The sequence below is a fragment of the Nicotiana tabacum genome, chromosome 8 (assembly GCF_000715075.1).
Source record: "Nicotiana tabacum cultivar K326 chromosome 8, ASM71507v2, whole genome shotgun sequence".
Taxonomy (NCBI): domain Eukaryota; kingdom Viridiplantae; phylum Streptophyta; class Magnoliopsida; order Solanales; family Solanaceae; genus Nicotiana; species Nicotiana tabacum.
Genome location: NC_134087.1, coordinates 20,093,016 through 20,115,483, shown reverse-complemented (window position 1 = coordinate 20,115,483; position 22,468 = coordinate 20,093,016). Strand labels below are relative to the sequence as shown.

Below are 22,468 nucleotides of genomic sequence, written 5' to 3'. Positions count from 1 at the left end.
GGGATCTATTTTATCGTATTTCTTTATTTCTATTTGTGTATTTCTTTATTTTTCCTTTCTTTTCCTGCTCTTACTTTTATTTTATTTCTTTTTTTTTCCTTGTTACTGAAGAATGCCAAACAGGAGAGTCCTAAAAATGAAAGAAATCTAAAAAAGATTCTCTTTAGGAAACACAAGTGAAATGCTATTCTTTTTGACGATTTGATTACATATTTGTCCTATTACCCGTATATGTAATGATAATATTTATTAGGAGTACAGTTTTTTCTCGTTAAATTTTAAAGTTTTAAATAATTTGCACATACCTTTGCGGCAACTTACGTTAAGTTAATTGAACCCACGACGTTAAAATTTTGAATCTGTCACTGGTTGGTAGCTGAACCTCCATTGGTGGATAATAATTGTTGATTGTAGATCCACTGTTGGTAGCAGCACCTATTATTGATAGTTGCATCTCCGCTATTGAAACAACAAGTGAAATTGTTGTTGGAATTTGGACTTGCGTTGATTGGTTATAGTATGAAAGAATATTGATGATACTCAAGTGGTGGAAAATAAAAGGTCTAATATTAAATACTATGTGTGTAGATAAGTGAGGCCTAGTAACAATTGACATGTGATAGATAGAAATTTTTTATAAATAGAGGTCAACCTCCCCTTTTCTTAGTTGTGAGAGCGCGAGCTAGTGGATCATGTAAGTTTTGGTTTCAAGCTTGTTCTCCGGCTGTGAGAGCACATAGCTAGCGGATCATGTAAGTTTTGGTCTCAGGCTTAATCATCGATCACTGCCGTTAGGTACGCTTCCTTAAACTTTAACTCTAGATTATGTTTATACTTGTGTCTTTATCTCTATTATGACTACGAATTAATAATATTACAGTTGATATCAGAGTCATCATAGTTTAGAGATTTAGATCAGTATTTATTCTTGGATAAATAAAATTATACATGAAAAATCGTTGTCTGATAAATGTTCTCGAAGCAGCTGAGCAAATTTGATTTAAGGTTTAACTTGTTAAAAGAATTTGATGACATTGCTGGGTCACCTAAATAATTGGACTAGTATTGATTTTTTAGATGACAACTGAACGATGATTTAGCAATTGGTATCGAAAAATAGATTAGTTACAGGTGAATGTCTATAAGAATTATTGATTTAGTAATATAACATGAAAAGGAAAAGATTTGGCAACCTGCGGAAGATGATTGCATTATATTAAGCGTGTCAATTTAGTACGTATTATTAGGAGATAAATTGAAATACTTTTGTCTCCACTAGCGTCTTATTTTATGTGTGTGTAAGCTATTTTTTCTCACAACAAAAGTCAAGGTCAAACGACGGGAGATCAGATATATGGTTAATTACAATTTTCATAAAATAGTGGTAAAACATAACATATGATATCAGTAAGTAAATAACATAAACATTTTATTGGACCATATTTTTTATTTAAATTATAACTGATTATAGAAGATCATTTCTTTATGCGAATTACAAGATGGATGATGGACGAGTAGGATGGTAAGAGTGCATCTAAATCAATTATTCTGATAGATCTTTTCCCCAAGATGGCTAGAAAAACCTGTGTTGTGCAGAGATCCAGTGTAAGATTGAGCTTTTGCAAACATGGAAAAACTTTTATCTAATGATGTTTGGTTTTAACAAAAAAAAAATCAGACAAAAATCCACATGCTTTTGAAAAGAACACTAGAAGTTAATTGCAAATATTTTTCGTAGGTACTACCATGATTTTGTGACAAACGGATATTGAGCAACTAAAAGTATCATACTTCAACTAGTAATGAATAAAGAGATATTTTAATTTAACCATGTAATAAGTTTTACAGATTCTTCTTAAACTACCATCATCGACAACTTATGGTACACATACACGATATCCCGACATAGTTAAGATAAAAGAGAATGAGAAAAGTAACTATGAGTTCAAACAAAAAGAACTGTAATCCAGATGCATAGGAACATTTTTATTTTCTTCTACTTCTATAACCTTATAATCTACTAGTACTTAAAATCGGAAATTACAACTTCATAAACCAGAAGCGGATAAAAGGGTAAATAACTAATATGTGAAAATTATTTGCAAAAATCCAAACAAAACTAGGCTTATATAGTCGAGAGATTTTCCTATTCAAAAAGATATTTTGTAAAAATTATATATAAGTTTCATATTCACTCGTGCAGTAGAAAGATTGATTTTAAAAGGAATTTGAAGCCACTAACTTTTGATGCTCATTCTAAGGATCCTACATTATATGGTCGACCGCAATACAATTAATTCTGCACTCTTTGTGTGTTTTTGCAGACTGCAGTAGTAAAGAAAATCTAAATGGATTTATGTAATAGACATCTTTAAAGCACAATCTAACCGATTACAGCGTATTATTACTGTTTTTTCCAAACTACCACATCACTTTCGCCATGTAAAGTTATATGTTAATAGATCAACTTAACCTGATGGTATAAAAAAAAACGTTTACGCTATGAGTACAGTTAAACCCAACCTAAAGTTGGTTCAATTTAGAAGAACCTCATCCGAGGAGATCCAATCAAACACCTCTTTCTTAGGATTCAGCAGCACTAGTACACAATCAAATTGTTTAAAATATGAATAGCAAAGCATCTTTAATGGGCTGAAAACACCCATAAAACTTCAACGTTTAAAAAAGAAGCCCGCTCAAGCGTATAATACATGCTTTCTACATCTTCCGATAATTCCACTAGAATTCTAAAGATCTTCAGTTGCAGCATTTTCTCACCATAGTTGTGTCCTGGAATTAAGATTTCTCATTTCTTGGCATAGGTGATAGCCATGGGATTTTGGGGGGTGATTTTGAAGCCTTGAAGGACCTGCATGGCGACCGAAGACTGGACATCATCGTCAAATTCCACAAATGCAATACCTGGCTTCGCTTCAATCATTCGAACTTCCCTAAAACCTGGATATTGTTTGAAGAGCACTTCAAGCATCATACTTGTTGTCTCATGGGGCAGGTTCTGTATAAAGAGAATATTATTTGGTTCTGCAACTGTTTCTTGTGCACTTGGCCTTCCTTGGCGAGAAGCAGCCTGCAAAAGTTGTTCAACAATATGCAATTACTGAGATAACTCTAATGAACATTATCAGAAACTAGTATTGAACAAAAAGAGATTAATTGTAACATATAACAATTTGTCATGAGCACAGTATTTTGGGATCATCACAAATGCAGTCACACTGTTTTAAAGTTTCACACCGATGATGTTCCGCATAGGCGTGGACAAAGGGAAGGCAGTCTTTAGGTACATCTAAGCCAAAGAAAGGAAGCAATATTTGAAAGAAATAATAATGTTGCAACGAACTTACAGCTGGGCCTCCATTACTGTCAGCTCTAGGGCCATTAGCTGCACCAGTTTGCGGAATTTCTTCAGTACGTTTCCTTTTTTCCACTAAACAATTATATGTCAAGTTAGTCCAGATCACCAGAAGTCAATAAAATTAACTGCCAAGTGCATCTTAAAAAGCTATGCATGCAAGGCAAATACACATGTGATTCATCAAAACTGCAACACTATCAGGCTCGAAAACTGAGTTGAAGATTGTGACAAAATGAAGATCGTGCAAGTGGGTTATTAAAGTACTCATAATAAAGTTTTACATCACTACTCAAATGTTTTTAGACTTGAAGCCTCTCTGCTATCATAAAAATGGCACCCAAAATAGTAAGCGGATGTTGACAAGATCATATGCAATTTGACAGGTGCTACTCAGTGATTATGCATCTATTACTATTTTGGTAAAATCCTTCTGTTGAACTATAAAATATTCAGTCTAGCTGAATTGTAACAAAAGAATTTTGCAAGAAGGCAAATCTTAAAGGAATAGAAAAATATCAATTAATGTCTATTTAAATTATGTTCCCCTTTAACCTAACAGGCTAAATTGTCAGCAAAAAACAATATATACCGAATTTCTAATACTCTCTATTTGTATTTGCAAACGAGTGGCATGAGATGAGATTACATGGAATTACATGATCAATAAAAGATTCATATAATTGATTCTAATTTACTTGTGACTGAGTCAGAGTACATGGACCTAATTTAAGGAATGGCCTCAAAAAGACCACAAAATAAAATAAGGGATTTTTTCATACCTATACAAAATTAGAAACTTTATTACCAAAAAAATTCATATTTACATAATTACCCGACCTACCCATGTTTAGTCTACAAAATATATACAATCCACCTTAAAAGAGTCTCAAATCCATTATATGTGTCTTCAATCAAGAGATTTAGTTACACTTTTTTTTTCTCCTCTCTTTCCTTATTTTTCTTTCGCCTTCATATACAGTAATCACTATTAAATTCATTAGGTGTATAAGTTACCAAATCACAATAGTTATTTCGGATGAACAGAAAAAATTATATCAAGGAAACCTAGGAAATTTAGTCGTTATTTATTCTTTAGTGTATGGCGCCCATTGTGGTGTTTGTCCGGGGAAGACAAAAAGGGTTAGGGACTAAAGTATCATAACTGGGCCAAAACCCATTGCATAGCAAATCTATCTAGGCACTAAAAGTTAAAAACACAGACTTGCTTACCAAATTTCGAGCAGGATGTCTTAATCTCATTTCTCGTTTCTTGAAAATACCTTCAGTTCCACGAGGATTTAACAAATCAAAAGATGCATCAGCAACTAACATTCTGACCTTTCAACAGCTTGTTTACCCTACAAAGCTGCATGGCTCGCAAGTTGATATATTTTATCAAAATTCAATTGACTCATTGCCTCTTTGTCAAATATAGCATCTGATAGAACAACTGCTGATGCAATTATTCTTCGGATAAGGGTTATATTTATTCTTCTACTATCGAAAATAAGTTATATCTACCTTCCGTTTCAGTTTCTTATTAAAAATAACCTTACCGTTGTACTCTGGGATTAAAATTAACCCCCATACATTAAATTGCTCTTCAAAACTTAAAAATCACACGTAGCATCATCTGATTGAAGGTAAAAGATCAACCCCACCTTCCATTTTAAACAACCCGACCCAACCAAATAACCCGCTCCGCCCGAAACCCCTCACCTTTTGTTGGATAATAGAGCTTTTTATTTTGTACATAATCAAATTTATTTTATTATTGGGTTGTATATTTTGTGTAGTCCAGTCTTTGTATTAATAGGTAGCTCAATAATTCATTTTTAGTTTTGGCCCAGGCCCAATTGTAAAGATCCGGTCCAAATATAAATAGAAGAGCTCTAAGTCTAGAAGCTTCAGATGCTCATTTTACAATTGCACGAGATATTTTCCTTTCCTCTTTCTCTCAGATTCTCCCTCCTCTCACTAGCAACTAAATCGATCACAATGATTTTAATATGGTATCAAAGCAGTGTAGCTGGATAATTCTGAGCATATCGTCGACTTTTTTTTTTTGGCGAAAACTGTTCGTGTTGTGTTCGCCAAAGTTTCGCTGGAGTTCGGTATTTCTTCGACAAGTTTCTTTCAATTTCTTCTAATTCTAGCAACTACTCTGGATTTGCTTCAGTTTTTTTTTTCATTGAAAATTGCTTCACTTCTGTTGTATTGTCGGTGAATTACAAAAACCCTAAATTTACTCTTAGTCATGGGTACATTGATTTCTGATATGTCGGTTCCGAATTCTTCTGGTCAATCTGGTTCTGATAACTCATCGAATGATACAATTAACCATAATCATCCTCTTTACATTCATCCATCGGATAATTTGGGGCTTTCACTAATAGGTACCGTTTTTGATGGGACTGGGTATAGCGATTGGCGTAGGAGCATGCTTATTGCTCTCTCTGTTAAGAACAAACTATACTTCATTCAACCCGATTGTGTGTGACCTCCTCCAAATTCCCCTATTTTTCGTTAATGGGATAGATGTAATAACATCTTGATTTCATGGATTCACAATCTTCTCACTCCAGTCATTCGTAAGAGTGTTCTGTATTGTCAACTTGCCAAGGATGTGTGGATGGAATTGGAAGACATATATGGACAACCGAGTGGAATTAGGGTTTATCAAGTCAAAAAGGAGCTCGCTTCTATTTCTCAGGGTTCTATGAACATTCCTGAATATTATGCAAGGATGAAGAGTGTTTGGGATGAGCTCAGTACTTTGAATGTTTACTCTGATTCTCATTGCACTTGTGGGGGGTGGCAAACTAGACATTCAAAAACGTGAAGAGGACCAGAAATTGTACCAATTTTTAATGGGCTTGAATGAAGGTTATGCTAATGCCAGAAGAAATTTACTTATGATGAGTCCTTTCCCCACAATCAACAAAGCTTATTCTCTTCTGGTCACTGATGAAAGACAAAGAGAAATTCAACCCTCTTCTTCTTAATTTAGCTTCAGAGTCTGCTTCCTTCTCGGCGGGGTCTTAAAAATCTTTTCAAAAGCCCTTTCAGAAGAGTTTCCAACCTAAAACCAGTTTTGATCCGAGGAGGCCTAGTGTTGTCTGTAGCCATTGCAATAAGCCTGGTCATACAGTGGAGAGATGTTATAAGAAACATGGCTTTCCCCCGAATTTTCAGTTCACTAGGAATAATCGAAGGACTGCTGCAAATGTTCAAACTGAATTGGAGCCTCCTAAACAATTTGCTCATCCTGAACCTGAGCCATTCAATGAGACACCACCTATCAATGCTGGAGATAATTCGACTATTCCAGGGTTGACAAACGAGCAATGTAGCCAGCTACTCACACTACTTCAACAACATCATGTGTCTGATCCTAACTCTACTTCTCACCTTACTGCTTCTGCCAATTTTGCAAGTATCCTCAGTTTCTTTTCTAGTAATAAACCTAAATGTTCAGTCAATACTTGTTTGTTGTGTAAGGTTGATAAGAACTCTTGGATATTGGACTCTGGGGCCACTGACCACATGACATCTCACAGTAGTTTACTTCACAACATTAAGTCTTTGCCTATTCCTTATTTAGTAAACCTGCCTAATGGATACAAAGTCAAAGTAACTTGTGTGGGAGAGTTAACCTTATCAAATAATACTACTCTGTCTCATGTTCTTTTAGTCCCTAGTTTTCAATACAACTTGATATTTGTGCACAAGTTGGTATCACAATTAAAGTGCCTGCTCATTTTTAGCTCTTTTGCTTGTTTCATACCGGGCCTTTCCATGAAGAGGCATCTGGAGTGTGGTAAATCACAGCATGGAGGTTACATCTTGCAATTGCCACCTACCAATTCATCATGTTCATCTTCTTTTGTTACCCATCCTTCTGCTTTTACTTGCTCTCATAGTTCTACTTTACCTGATCTTGGTAAGAACAATGTTGAGTGTTCCGTCACCTCTGTTCCATTTGTAAATATTTCTCCAATGAATAAAATGAACACTCTTTGGCATAGTAGATTGGGACATATACCTTTTGTTCATTTAAAGTCTATTCCTTCTATTTCTTCTATTTTCTGGTAAACAAGACTTTGTTTGTAATATTTGTCCAATGGCAAGGCAAACTAGACTTCCTTTCCCAGATAGTACAATTCACACAACCACTCCTTTCCAATTGATACATGTTGACACTTGGGGTCCCTATCATGTCCCCACACATGATGGGTGCAAGTACTTCCTAACAATTGTAGATGATTTTACTAGGACAACTTGCACTCATTTGTTAAAAACTAAGTCAAATGCTTTTCCTATTCTAAAAGCTTTCATTGCCATGGTACATACACAGTTTAATTCTAAAGTCTTGACTGTTAGGTCTGATAATGCTTTGGAGTTAGACTCCAGTCCTTTCACATCTTCTTTCTTTATTGAACAAGGGATTATTCATCACACTTCTTGTCCATATACTCCCCAACAAAATGGGGTAGTAGAGGAAACATAGGCATTTACGTAAAACTTCAAAGGCACTTCTCTTTCATTCTAAAGTGCCTACAAAATATTGGGGGGATTGTGTGCTAACTGCTACCTACTTGATTAATAGGTTCCCTTCTAAACTGCTTCACAATAAATCCCCATTTGAGTTGCTTTTTGGTAAAACCCCAACTTATTCTCATTTAAGGGTATTTGGTTGCCTTTGCTATGCCTCTAAACCTCCTGTACACAGGGATAAATTCAGTAGTAGGTGCATCCCTGCAGTCTTCATGGGGTACCCTTTTGGAAAGAAAGGCTACAAACTCCTTAACCTTGAAATTGGAACATTTTTCATTTCTAAGGATGTTATATTTCATGAATCAGTGTTTCCTTTTGCTGTAAATTTTTCTGTTGGTTCTTCTTCCACTTCTTCTCCTACAAATTTTGTCTATGACTTTACTGTTCCTTCTTCTCCTTCTTCTTCTACTTCACCATTGCCTTCTCCCATTCCTGTTCCTCCTGAACCTTGTTCTCCAGTATTTGCATCTCCTTCTAATGAACCTACCAATGTCTCTTGCTCATCTTCCCCTTCTGCCATGACTTCTAGTCCCCCTTCTTCTGTCAATTCACATCCTGTTAGTTCACATCATATTATTCCTGCTTCAACTTTTGAGGGTTTGAGAAAATCCACCAGAACCCATGTTGCTCCTTCCTACCTCAATGACTATATTTGTTCTTCTGTCTCTGCATCTTTTCCCCAAGACCCTGGGTTCAGTTCTACCTCTAATCAGCCTAAGACACAAACAGTACTTTCTGAGCCTTACACCTATTCTTAGGCTACTTTGGTGCCTGAGTGGCAAGAGGCAATGAAGAAAGAATTTCAGGATCTTGAGGGCAATCAGACATGGTCTGTAGTTCCTCTCCCTGTTGGCAAGAAGGCCATTGGGAGTAAGTGGGTATATAAGATTAAGTTTAGAGTTGATGGTTCCATAGAAAGATATAAGGCTAGATTAGTAGTTAGAGGTGATACTCAGACTGTCGGGGTTGATTATAATGAAACTTTCTTCCCTGTGGTCAAAATGACCATTGTTAATGTCTCATTGCCTTGGCTGTTAAGAAACAATGGCCACTTTTTCAGCTAGACGTAAACAATGCCTTCCTTCATGGGGATTTGGACGAGGAAGTCTATATGAAGTTGCCTCAAGGGTTCACTGTGGAATCCTCTTCTAGTTCTGGGCAGCCTTTTGTTTGCAAACTTCAAAAATCCCTCTATGGGCTCAAACAAGCCTCAAGACAATGGTATACTAAGCTTTCAAGTGCGCTATGTGCAAAGGGGTTTACACATTCTCTTAATGACTATAGTCTATTCATAAAGAGGTCAGGGGAGTCTATGGTTGTTTTGGCAGTATATGTAGATGACATAATTCTAACAGGTAATGATGTGTCAGCAATTTCTGATTTAAATTCCTATCTCGATGAACAATTTAAGATAAAGGATTTGGGCACCTTACACTATTTTTTGGGCATAGAGGTATCTTCTACTCCTGATGGATTGTTATTAAATCAAAGAAAGTTTATTTTAGATCTCTTGGCTGAATATAAATGTTCTGAGGTATCTCCAGTGGTCTCTCCTCTTGACCTTACTTTGAAATTACAAGTTGTTGATGGTGAGTTGCTTCCCAATCCAGAGCTGTACAGGAGCCTTGTTGGCAAGTTCAATTTCTTAACTCATACCAGGCCTGACTTGAGCTTTGCGGTCCAGTATCTCATTCAGTTTCTTCAATCTCCCCGAGTTCCTCACTATTCTGCTGCTTTACATGTGCTGCGTTATCTCAAAGGAACATCTGATTATGGTTCCGTCTCCAAACCTCCAACCTCTTGTTAACACCGCCTCGCGTCTCATCAATCAGGACTATATCATCGGCGAATAACATACACCACGGCACCTCCCCTTGACTGTGTTGTGTTAGTACGTCCATTGCCAGAGCAACTAAGAACGAACTAAGCACAGATCCTTGGTGTAACCCCATAACAACCAGAAAGTGCTCCGAGTCGCACCCCACCATCCTAACCCGAGTCTTAGCTCCATTATACATGTCCTTAATCACCCTAATATAAGCCACCGGAATACCTTTCACCTCCAGGCATCTCCAAAGAACTTCCCTGGGGACATTGTCATATGCTTTTTCCAGGTCAATAAACATCATATGCAAATCCTTCTTCCTATCCATGTACAGTTCAACCAACCTCCGAATAAGATGGATAGCTTCTGTGGTAGAACGACCACATGAACCCAAACTGGTTATTGGATATCGACACCAGCCTCCTTACCCTCGCTTCCACCACCTTCTCCCACACTTTCATGGTATGACTTAGTAGCTTGATGCCCCCATAGTTGTTACAATTCTGGATATCGCCTTTGTTCTTGTATAACGGTATCATCGTACTCCACCTCCATTCCTCTGGCATCTCCTTCGTTCTAAAAATAATATTAAACAATTCAGTTAGCCACTCCAATCCTGCTCTACCTACATACCTCCAAAATTCTACCGGAATTTCGTCTGGCCCGGTCGCTCTGCCCATGCTCATCTTACACATAGCCTCCACGACCTCCTCGACCTTAATGTGCCTACAGTAGCCAAAATCTCGGTGACTCTTAGAGTGTTCCAGTTCACCTAGCACAATGTCTCTATCCCCTTCGTCATTCAGCAACTTATGAAAGTACGTCTGTCATCTCCGCTTAATCTGAGCGTCTTCCATCAACACTCTGCCTTCCTCGTCTTTGATGCACCTCACTTGGTCTAGATCACGAACCGTCCTCTCTCTCGCCTTGGCCAGCCGGAACAACTTCTTATCCTCGCCTTTGTCCCCTAGTTCTTTGTACAGGCGACTAAACGCTGCATTCTTAGCTTCCGTGACCGCTAACTTCGCCACCTTCCTAGCTTCCTTATAACTATCTCTGTTCAGCCTCCTCTCCTCCTCGTTTGTACTCTCCATGACCGCCCGAGTAATCCTTCAAGACCCCTAACACCTCTCTTGCCGCCTCCCTTATAGAGTTTGCCGTCATCGTCCACATACCGTTTGCATCCCCACTACTCCTCCATGCCCATATAGTCAACAATCTTCCCTCCAGCTCCTGAGCTTTATCCTTCGACAAGGCACCCCACCTAATCTTCGGACGACCTCGAACCACCTTCTTCTTCCTCTTTATCATGATGCCGACGTCCATCACCAAGAGCTCGTGCTGAGTCGCGAGTGCCTCAGTCGGGATAACCTTGCAATCCTTGCACATCCCTCTATGACCCCTCCTTAGGAGGAGATAATCAATCTGAGTCTTAGCCACTGTACTATGAAAAGTAACTAAATGCTCCTCCCTCTTCGGAAAACTAGAGTTTGCAATCACCAACTCAAAAGCTTTAGCGAAATCCAACAGAGAATTGCAACCTCCGTTCCTAACCCCAAAGCCAAAGGTGCCATGAACCTCGCCATAGCCACTAGCAGATCCCGTGATATGCCCCTTGAAGTCCCCTCCTATAAATAACTTATTCGTGGGCGGAATACCACGCACCACTTCATCCAAACCCTCCAAGAAACACCTCTTATCCTCTTCATCCAAGCCTGTTTGGGGAGCGTAAGCGCTAATGACATTCAGAGTGAGCCCTCCAACCACTAACTTAATAGCCATCAATCTATCACTCACCACCTAACCTCAACCACCGTCTCCCTAAGATCCCTGTCCACCAAAATACCCACTCCGTTCTTACCCTTCGAGCGCCCAGAGTACCACAGTTTAAACCCATCCACATTCCTCGCCTTCGATCCTACCCACCTAGTCACTTGAACACAAGCTATATTCACTGTTCTCTTCTGGAGAATCTTCGCCAACTCGATAGACTTACCCGTTAATCCTCAAATTTAGAAAATGAACTGAAATCTACCTTAGAAACAGTAAATAAAAGAGCAGCTCCCAAAACCCTAACGAATCTGAACTGAAATCTACCTTAGAAAATGAAGAAACAGTAAATAAAAATGGAATACATAAACAAAGGGAAATCGCTACCACAGAACAAGTGACTGACCAAACTCGAAGAAAACAGGTTGTAACTACAGACCCGCTAATATTATGACTAGACTAGTATCGACTAATATGACAACAAGAAGCTAACAAAAGAGGAAGGGAAAACAGAGAACGAGAGGTACCAACTCCCGAGAATAGAACCTGGATCAGTGTCCCCCGAGGCTGAGGAACCTGTCGCGCTCGCTTCCAAATCCCTGCCGTCCTTTGCTAACGCCAATAGGAGGTGACCCGTGCTGCTTGCCCGTACGCCGCGACTATCCACCTGGAAAATTACAACAGAACCACGAAAACCAAACGGGGGAAGGGGGCTGTCACCACCGAACCTGGTGACCCACTAACCTGGCAGCCCTGGCTGCCCACTTACACGACGCCGGAGTAGGCACTGGCAAAGGAAGCCGTTGACAAGACCCAAAAAAAACAGCCGCAAGGAGAAGAAGAGGAAAAATGGGGGAAAAGAGAGAAGAAGGAGGGAGGAGGGCAAGGGCGAGGCGTAAAGGGGGGTCGCCGGACGGAGCTTTCGCCTACGGAGAGAACTAGGGTTGACAGAGAGAAGGGGGGGAGAAGAGAAGAGAGAGGTGCGAGAGAAATGGGGATAGAAGAAAGAGAGAGTATAAGAGATAGGGAAAATGAACTACCTGGGCCGCTGCTCAAAGAGGCCGGCACCGGCTCGCCTGTGGAGGGCGTTTGTCGGAGAGAGAGGGAGATGGTCGAAGTCGACCGTTAGTCGAAGAGAGAGAAAGTAGTCAGTGTTTTAGAGGCTCTTAGGCTTTCTCAGCTCAATATGCCTTCAAAACTTTCGTGCACTGATAAATTTATGGTGGTTTATTTTTTTAAAAACCGTAAGAGCAAGAATTGGAGCAAATTAGCTTTGTATTTATTCTGTTGTGCCATAAATTCTGACATGTACTATTATGGATTGCCTCGTTCCAATAATTTTGATATACTTTAATGCTAATAACTTTTTGGTTAACTGCAAGAGATTTAATTGTCGATAAACAACTAAGGATGCCTCTGATTTTTGTTTGTCATGCCTGTGAAAAATCTTAATGAATTGTTGCATTTTCTTAAAATTCTCTTCTTACTGTAGCTTACTGTTTTAAGTGTGGTTACTGATATAGTCACATCATATGCAGGTGAATGCATTTAGGTCTATGATTCACAACAATATGATGGTGGGTGCATTCTCTCATTCAACTGTTGTAGGGAAGCTCCGTAAAGACTTACCAGATGTTCCTGCAGATGCTCGCATCAACTTCCCACGATATAGTGTGGATGAAGCTGCGGCTGTTTGTCATTACTACCTTAGGTATGCTCATAGCTTGTAAAACCCAAGAAAGAGTGAATACTAAGGATACTCGGTCAAAAAGAATAAAAGAGTGAATGTTGAGAATCTTGTTCTTACCACTACCGACGAAAAAAAACTTAAGAAAAAAGAGGGAAAAGGAAAAGGAGAACACTTTAATTATTAACAAAGGAAAAAGGACTGAACAATTGAATTACCCAAAAAAAGAAGAAAAAAGGGTTTTGGGGGTGCAGGTGGGGGGATGTGGGGGGAAATATGAACATAAGCAAGGGAAGAAGAAGAACAAAGGAATGACCTACTTAATAAAAGTTTGAAGGATTACTTATCAAAAGAAAAAAAGGAAAAAAGAAGTAACTACGGAAGGGTAACGTAAAGTTATTTTCTATTGATTACCATGGTTAGAGTTGAAAAAGGTATAGACGAGCCGAAGTCAATATGCAGATGACTCATTAGAATTTAGATTATAACTAAAATGAGCCATTGAATCTTATGTTGCCATAGAAGATCACTATTTAGTACTAACTTTCCTTGTGAAATTTTCTGATTGTGGCAGACAAAGACTCATCCAACGTGAGGCGTTTACAGAAGAAAACTGGAAGAAAATCTATTATCTGTCACATGGAAATGGCGCAGAAATGAGATGGCTGGTTCCTTTCATGCGATGAGCAGCGCAAACTCAACTTCAAGAGATAACATTGAAATTTTAACAGGGAAATTATTGAATCTGTTGATGCTCTGCGATTCTGGTCATTCTCAGCAAATAATGCTGCTCTGACCCAATTCCCCTGGAGAAAACAGTGAGGTTTACTTCTGGAAATTTTGCTCTGTACTCTAGGCTAATTATATAGCTTGTGTTTGTATGCTTTCATATCCAGAACATTGTCACAGATTCATATATACATCTTCACACTAGCTATTCTTCTTTCGTTTTCTTTTAGGACTTGTTTTCCTGATCTGGTGTTTATACTCAATAATGTTGTAACTGCACCACATATTTTACCGTCTGAAGTTCAGGTTTTATCCTTTAAGCTTGCGTTATAGCAAAGTGGATCACTCAAGGTTTCCGCTATGCTCTATCTTCTTATACGAACAAACTTTTTGCTTATCTTTTGAATTTTTGTGCAGGAAAAATATAAAATCGCACTCCTAACACTGTAATTTAATGAAATTTTAGCACATCAAACTACCCATAAATTTTAATTCTTTGTTACACAACCATCCACCTTGCTATGATATAGATAACTAGATAAGCCGTGCTCCTCCTGGTCTTGGATTATTAGCAAAACAGTTAACAGTATACAATGACAACCAAGAATAACAGGTATACATGTAACTCGAAAATACCAATAAAGAAGTTTTAATTCATCGAAGAAGGCTCATTTCTTTTTCTTTTTCTCCTACTGTTAATCAAATTTTGACTCTGGTAACTTCTGATATGTTAGCCATTACATCAATCCTTCCTCAACAAGAGGAAGATAAGAAGGAATTTTCTTTTTGAAGGTCCATAATTTAGTTCTATCATGGAAGTCGTTCTCCATAAAGAGATAAAAGCTGAGAGATTGATCCTTTTTTATATCCAAAACTTCCGTTTATCAAAGAATATTACAACCAAAGCCACAACCAGACTAAGCTCAGCAAAACCGGGAAATATGGTTACTCGAAATCTGTTCCTTGGAATGAAATGCTTCCGGAATCCAAGTGTGTACATAAGGCTGGTCTGCATTTTAGTACAAGAAAGATGGTTAAAACTCAGACATATGACAAACAGGAAACAAAAACATATGAAAGTTACGTGAAAGCTAATGCTACAAATGACTCAATAATACAAAAACCAGAATTGAGAAGGCAGTAAGAAACTGTATAGTCTAAAGATCTGTCGAAACCTACACTTTCACGCACAACTCATGTAAATATAGCTCTACCAGGGAACAGCATTTACCTGACGAAATGTCACAATGCGACCAATGACTAGATACTATACCACATTGTATAGGAAATAGTCAAGCCAAATATTAAGCTAGGGTTGACAGAGTGTTTTTATTGCCAACTCTAATGCCTAACACAGTTCTATAGTGAAATTTAAAATCCAGGGATTCAATGAGAACCAAGTATATTATACAACCCAAAAATCGCCCACTGAGGTAAAATAAAAACGAAGTATCATGCTATATGTGTGTGTATATATATATGGCCCTAGGGTGAACCTTGGTTGTTTCTTTGACAATGCAAGATATGAAGTATGATGCACGATGTAAATCCATTTGAGCTTTTCCCTGATAAATTCTGGAGAAGACAAATATTTATGTAGGACAAAAGACAAGTGTCTTTTGGGGGGGGGGGGGGGAGCTCCCATTCGATTGGATGGAAAGTCAGTAAAAGTCTTCTTTTTCCCCCCTCCTATAAACATATTCTTCATAACTACAGAAAACACATTGAAATAGCCATATCCTGTGTGGAAGATTCCTAATAGAGCTTATGTTGGTTTTAGCAGAAGAGGTGTAAACTAATTCATCTCCAGCCCATTTAAGGCAGAGAGTCATAGTGATTTTTCCTCCCTTAAACTTGAGTTTCACTTGCTCTTTTTCTTTTTTCCCTTACATCAATGGTGTCATGGTGTCTGGTGCCAACTTGTGCGCACCTCAACTATTCTACCGGGTCCCTGCTACCTCCCACTAGCACATGTATCATATAATTCTACCTCGACTAGTTCAGTTGCTTATACCGTAATATACCTCAGCTACTATGGAATTGCCTTTGTAGATGGTGCAGGATCTCTTGAAGGCAGAACCTTTCATCTTGAGATCAGCCTCTTTGCCTTCACCATGTCCATCACCAAGGAATATATCAAACTCTCGACTAGTAAATGTATTTAGAGTCCTATTCACACTGAACATCAACTCCTTCTCTTCAGTATCATTTACCATAAAGCCTTGCCATGATCCTTTCTACAAGAAAGACAGAAAGAAATAGCATCACACCACATCAAAGATTCAAAGCAGTAAATGAAAAAGAGATTAAGAAGATAAACAAGCATACAAAAATCTCTTTCCTTGATTAGTTAAGAGATGATGTCAAACTGTCAATGCATTAAGATTCTTCAATAACTCAGAATATACCTTTCTACATGGTTATCACAAAAAAAATAAAAAAATAAGGGAGGTGACCATGTAACCCTACCAAGTCTATTTCCATAAGATGCATTCCTTAGAGGTTAGAAATCTAACTTGCACCAGTTTCCTGTCTTAACAATCTGACACATATTATATTCCACAAGGAACTCTAGTGCAGATCATTCGCCAAATACAGTTATACCTCGAATGACCTCTTCAAACATCTCTAGCCGCAGAATGTCAATAGAAGCTTGGACACCTCTGAAAATTTTTAGTCGAGTGTTCAGCTCAAAAAATAGCAAGTGCCAACAACAAATATCAACCGCTAGAAAGATTGCAGTTCTAGTGTTGGGGAGAAGATCATCAACACTGAACTTTTTATTTCCCCGATCAATACTGAACTTGACCAGCTTAAAAATGGAGAATAAGCGATCTTCAGTAGCACAAGAGGGTTTTGGTTCAGTGATATGACTCAATACTTGAAGTGTGGGTTAGGCACAGTTGCGAAACTGACTGAAGCATGGAATTAAGTGAGAGCAGGGCAGAGGGGCTGGCTCATACTCCATCTACTTTTGAAGCTTGTGAGCACAATCTGGGTTGGGCAAGATTTCTCGATTATTAAAACTAATTGTAATAATAACTGATCTTCAGTAATCCTGACAACTAAATTCACAGAATAAATTTATTTATAGCTGATCCAGATTCAGTGTGCCCGTCCAAACAAACTTGATTTCTTTTTTCAATTAGAATACAAACAACAAATGGGAAAACCAATTGCTTTGTGGCACCGGCATACCCTCGGTAAGTTTAATTTCTGATCACTTGATTAGCTTCTAAGGGGTCGTTCGGTGTGATGGATAAGCAAAAATAATCCTGGGATAAAACTTTAGCACCGTCTTATCCCTTATTTGGTTACTATTTTTGGGTTAAGTTACCCAGGAATAAAAATAGTACCGGGATAATTTATATCTGCCAGAGGGTGAAATAGTAATCCTAAGAGAAAACAGTAAAATTGACAATCTCGTGATTAATATAACGTACCAAAAAGTCAATAAGAAATAATACAAGATAACTAATCTCATCATAACTAATCCCAGCCAAACTTGTCATCATACCAAACAACCCCTAATAAAGTCAATAACAAGCACCATTAACATTAAAACTCTCTGGTCCCGAAGGGACGGCCCAGTGGGTTTGGAGGGAGTTGTCCACACGGACGGCGAGGGTTCGATCCACCCTCAATGCCCTTTGGGTCTGAGTCTGTCACACGGGACTTGCACTCTTGCCTAGTGCAGTTTACATCCTCATGTGGTCTGCAGACTATTACACAGTGGGGGATTTACCCAGTGCTCACCCGAAGGCTGTGGCAGAGGCTGTAGCTGCGGATTTTCCCGGGGTCAAAAAAAAAAACTCTCAATTTCCATTTTCACATAGAAAGGAGCTTCCTTTTAGTAATTAATTAATTAATTCTTCCTAAATTAAGCAGCTAAAACATGATCTCAACAAATTAGAGGTAGCAACAGAGAAAACTTACAACTAATGGAACTAAGCGAATGAGGGTATTATCAGATGCATCAAGAATTAGTTTCTGACTATGAGCTGATGAATCAGGCGATTGACCACGGTCAACTCTGAAGAACAAATTGCCAAAAGAATCGGTGAATTGGATATTTCCAACATCCCAAAAAGCCCTGTGTTTCTTCCATACAAAAAGATCAAATGGGAATTCCGCATTCGGCGGCCACTCATCCGGCGTGGTAGTAGTTCCCATTCCCATTAACCAGCTTAATTAAATCTTGTATATGGAAGAAAACTCCACAAAAAGAATCAAGTTTGTGTTAGAATTGTACTGAAGAGCTGGAAATTTGGAGACGGTGGTGGAAATGACTGGCGATCGCCGGATTTTGGGTGGATAAGAATCAAACTAATAGCTGGAAGAATCTAACTTTTTAAAATTTCTTTTGGCATTGGAGTGGAGCAGGGTCAGAGGAAACAGGATGTTTGGTACAAGCATCTTTGGCTTGTATAAGCGTTTTGGTAAAGAATAACAATTTTGGCAACAAAAATAACAACAACAAAAAAAAAAAAAAAAAAAAAAAAACAGTACAATCCCTGGCAGGGTAGTGAGTACGCAGACTTTACCCATACCGGAGGGATAGAGAGATTATTTTGGAAAGATACTCGACTTAAGAGAGCAAAAAACAAATGTAGACAATATTAATATCACCGCAAAAATCGTAAAAAGGTCATAAGAAAAATAGGAACAACATGAAATACGGAAGAAAGATGTAAAGCAAAACCGATAGCTAGTAAATAGTAAGACACAAAAATAGGACTCAAAATATTTGTAAGCTAAAGGGTGAAAAGTCAAAGTATTTGTGGGGTTATAAAAGCTTCTCATCAAGGGTAGAATTGGAAGTTTAAGCTAAATTAGTTCCAATTTTAGAAAGGGGTCATTCTTTTCTAAACGGATCAAAAAGTAAATACGTTCACATAAACTGAAACGGATGGAGTATTATTTATACCAAACGGTAGCAGGTTGTAATATCCTAATGTTACCACTAGTATCAATATTATTCTTACATTTTCGTATCCCAAGATCATTGTTATTCCATGTTATAATTCTTACCGTTGTTGTTAGTAATATTCTTGTATTTCTTATTTTTAGATCTTTATTATTACACGTAGTGTGTTTGTTTTTTTCTTCTTGTTTTTATTATTGGTTGATTCTTGTTTAGTGTTTTTTACATCGAGAGTCTATCGAAAATAATATTTTTGCGTTCATAAGGTAGGGGTAAAGTCTGCGTACACACTACCATTGTTAGACCTCACTTGTGGGATTATACTAAGTTTATTATTGTTGTTATTGGTAGCAGCTTGTAATACCCTGAACTAGAGGGAGAAAAGTTATGATATTTTCCTTCACATAATAATCAATTTCATTGAAGAAATATTAGCTAGCTATTTTTATTTTTTTGTGATGACTCGTCGATTGATATTTTGTAGAGTTATGCTTTATTTCTCAGTCCTTGTTTTTTGAGGTCCATATGAACACTCTCGTTAGTAGTTGATTTCAAGTGCTGACAAATTTTATGGGTTTTTTTTTCTCTATAAACTGGACAATTTTTATTTAATAAAAATTAAAGCATACAGTAGTTATGATCCGGATCAGTACAAAAGGATGACAATTCATGCACTGCATGTTGATTACCAACTTTAACTAGATGTCTACAAGCATTAATAGAGACAGTTTTAACATAAACATTTCCTCCCTTGTCTGTGGCCATGACATAGGGTGGAAGAATAGACGAAAGACACATTTTATTGGAAACGGTAAGGTTCATTGCATGCTTTGCCAAGAGATGAGTCACTTCATTGCCTTGTCGGAAGTTATGCTAGATCACCACCATGCCTATTCCGAATATTAACCACCTGCACGATTTAATGATAGAGTCATAAGTTACACAACCATCATTAATATAAGCAATGAGTAGCCCTTGATAGAGGGCCTGGAGTTCCGTGTGGACAGGTGCTCTTGAGTAGGCTTTCATTTGGAATCCTAAAATCCAATCTCTATCTGGCTTCCTAAAAACACCTTATATACCACCATTTGTGCAACCTTCTTTGACGGCCCCGTCTATATTTAATTTGTACCATCCTTTACGGGGTAATGTCCAGTGAAATTTAATGGTAATCTTCCTATCCAAGTTCGTCTCTCGCTCCGTGAATAGCTTATACTCAGTGGCTTGGTTCATGACCCATTTTAAAGAGATACTATTGGACATGTTATTGATATTGTCATTGTTCCTATTTAACCATATATTCCATATAACTAATGGAAATAGGTTTTTCCATGAGAGGTGTTTGTTGGATAAGGATAGGTTCATCTCACGAAGGTATAGTAGCCAGTTATGCCTTTTTGGGTGATGGTTTTTAGTGTTTATACCTAGTTGTTCCCAAAGATTTTGAGCGACAGTACACTTAAGAAAAATATGAACAATATCCTCCGTCTCATTGCGGTAAATTGTGCATAGGTCATTAATATTAATACCTATCCGAGCTTGGTAGCTTCTACATGGTAACTTGTTGTGGTAGCAAAGCCAGATGAAATATTTGATTTTATTAGGGCACTGAAGTTTCCATATCCAATTATAGTTCATTGTAGTGGGAAGTGCCTTGTCAATCAGATCATAACAAGATTTAGTAGTGAAGGATCCCTCATTATTAATGTCCCATACGAGGGTATTGTTAGTACTGTCTGGGGACAAAAAGATAGAAGTAATTTTTTAGTGTATTTCAGCTGGAATGTTAAAAGAGATTTTACTCAGATTCACTTGTTGTTGGTTCTAATATTTCTAATTGTGAGGGTAGACCTTGCTTGTTTAGGGGGCCTATCACATAGCTTCTAAGGTTATTAGAATTAGGGATCCACTTATTTTTTTCATATATTTAGTGAAGAATTCTTGTGTATAGACCGTGTTATAACATACTAGCATATTGACCACCCTATAACAATGCTTTTCCAGATGAAAGAGGTGTTATATTTGAAGTGGCTTGTGTATCTTTTTTATTAAAATATTTGCCCAAAGATTCAGTGGGTTGTTGGTTAGTCTCCATGCTAAGCTGGCTAGAAGGGTTTCATTCTTAGATCTAGATTTCTTTAAACCCAGGCCCCCTTGTTACTTTTTCTTTGTGACAACATCCCAACTAATAAAATATAATTTCTTTTTAGTATCATTAGAATCCCATAAGAAATTTCTTTTTATTTGATCAATAGTTTTCAGGGTTTTGGAGGTTAATAGGGTATACCGCATGTAGTAGGCTGGTTGGCTTGATAGAGTCGATGATATTAGTATTTCTCTACCAGCTAAATTTAAGCAATTAGTTTTCCAACCTGAAAGTTTTGCTCGCATGTTATATATGATAAGTTGATAATCTTTGTGATTAGGATTACCATTGATTATTGAGAATCCTAGATATCTTCCAAAGATTTATGACTTTTGATGCCTAGGTAAGATGAGATATCAGTAATAGTGATGATGTTACAGTTCTTTGAGAAAATGATTCTTGATTTTTTGTAATTGATTGTTTGTCCAGAGATTTCACATAAATAGTCAAGTCCAAAGCGAATTGTGGAGCATGTTTTATCATTTTCTTTCCCTATTAGAACTAGGTCATCTGGAAAAAATAAGTGTGATAAGGTTGATCATTTATGATTTAAGTTAATGGGGTCTCATTCCCTAATGTAGACTTGATGGTTTATGTACCTGGATAACATCTCCATACATAATATGAATATATATGGAGACATAGAGTCCCCTTGCCTAATTTCCCTACTTAAATAAAAGAAGTTTGTTTTGGCTTCATTTACCAAAACTGTCGTATAGGGAGTTGTTATGCAAGACATAATTAATTTCAAAATTTTGGTAGAAAATTTAAAATAAAGAAAGTTCTGTAAATAGAGGACCACTCCAGTTTATCAAATGCTTTTTCTAAGTCAATCTTGATTAACATACTACTAGTCTTGCCACTACATTTCTTGAATTGATGAATGAGTTCTTGGATAATTATGGCATTGTCACTAGCTCTTCTATTTTTAATAAAGCTAGATTGAATAGGTAGAAGCCTATCAAGAAAGGGTTTTAGTCTATTAGCAATAATCTTTGTGATAATTTTATAGATGGTATTACATAAGCTAATAGAACAAAAATTATTAAGATTGTTAGCATTAGGAAATTTAGGAATTAAACATAAATAAGTCGAGTTGATTTCAGGAGGAATTGAGCTGTCATTAAAGACTTTGTGACAAAAGTTTCTCACGGAGTCTCCAACAATATGCCAATATTTCTAATAAAAAAAGGATGCAAACCATCGGGGCCAGGGGACTTGAGTGGTTTAAAGGAGAATATAGCAGAATTAATTTCGCTATCGTGGAGGGGCTTATTTAAATCTAACATGTCTAATTTTTCAAAATTAGTGGAGCTTAGTTTAATGTTTGACCAATGTGTTGCCTCGTGATTAGTGGTAAAAACAGTGTTGAAATGGGCTAGGGTGTAATCTAATAGATCATTTTGATTATAAATCCAATCTTCTTGATCATTCTTAAAGAAACTAATGTGATT

General features: G+C 37.4%; 2 protein-coding genes across 3 annotated transcripts; both read right to left on the bottom strand.

Moving 5' to 3' along the window:
- Nucleotides 1-2,559: 2,559 nt before the first annotated feature.
- LOC142162985 (U2 small nuclear ribonucleoprotein B''-like) lies at nt 2,560-13,076 on the bottom strand. Its single transcript, XM_075220224.1, has 5 exons — nt 13,016-13,076; nt 12,273-12,315; nt 12,056-12,135; nt 3,366-3,448; nt 2,560-3,088 (listed from the first exon to the last, which is right to left on the bottom strand). The coding sequence occupies exons 1-5, from the start codon at nt 13,074-13,076 to the stop codon at nt 2,807-2,809; spliced, it is 549 nt and encodes a 182-aa protein (XP_075076325.1). The 3' UTR covers nt 2,560-2,806.
- A 1,646-nt stretch (nt 13,077-14,722) lies between these two features.
- LOC107824652 (protein LURP-one-related 7-like) lies at nt 14,723-18,383 on the bottom strand. 2 transcript variants are annotated; one of them, XM_075219062.1, is made up of 3 exons: nt 17,881-18,383; nt 15,959-16,181; nt 14,723-14,953 (listed from the first exon to the last, which is right to left on the bottom strand). In XM_075219062.1, the coding sequence occupies exons 1-3, from the start codon at nt 18,121-18,123 to the stop codon at nt 14,868-14,870; spliced, it is 552 nt and encodes a 183-aa protein (XP_075075163.1). In that variant the 5' UTR covers nt 18,124-18,383; the 3' UTR covers nt 14,723-14,867. The 2 variants fall into 2 exon arrangements, with proteins under 2 accessions (XP_075075163.1, XP_016506937.1); XM_016651451.2 differs by having other exon boundaries at nt 15,969-16,181; nt 17,881-18,381.
- Nucleotides 18,384-22,468: the final 4,085 nt, after the last annotated feature.

What these genes read in the sequence shown, in the direction of transcription:
- LOC107824652 (XM_016651451.2), bottom strand. Translation starts at nt 18,123, where the DNA reads ATGGGAATGGGAACTACTACCACGCCGGATGAGTGGCCGCCGAATGCG. An exon ending in TTCGCTTAGTTCCATTAGTT is followed by an intron (nt 16,182 to 17,880) that starts GTAAGTTTTCTC and finishes TCTTTCTTGTAG; the next exon opens with AAAGGATCATGGCAAGGCTT. An exon ending in GCAATTCCATAGTAGCTGAG is followed by an intron (nt 14,954 to 15,968) that starts GTATATTACGGT and finishes ACTAAAATGCAG; the next exon opens with ACCAGCCTTATGTACACACT.
- LOC142162985 (XM_075220224.1), bottom strand. Translation starts at nt 13,076, where the DNA reads ATGCATTCACCTGCATATGATGTGACTATATCAGTAACCACACTTAAA. An exon ending in ACTTAAAACAGTAAGCTACA is followed by an intron (nt 12,316 to 13,015) that starts GTAAGAAGAGAA and finishes TTCCTTTGCCAG; the next exon opens with TGCCTACTCCGGCGTCGTGT. An exon ending in GGTTCTATTCTCGGGAGTTG is followed by an intron (nt 3,449 to 12,055) that starts GTACCTCTCGTT and finishes ATAATTGTTTAG; the next exon opens with TGGAAAAAAGGAAACGTACT.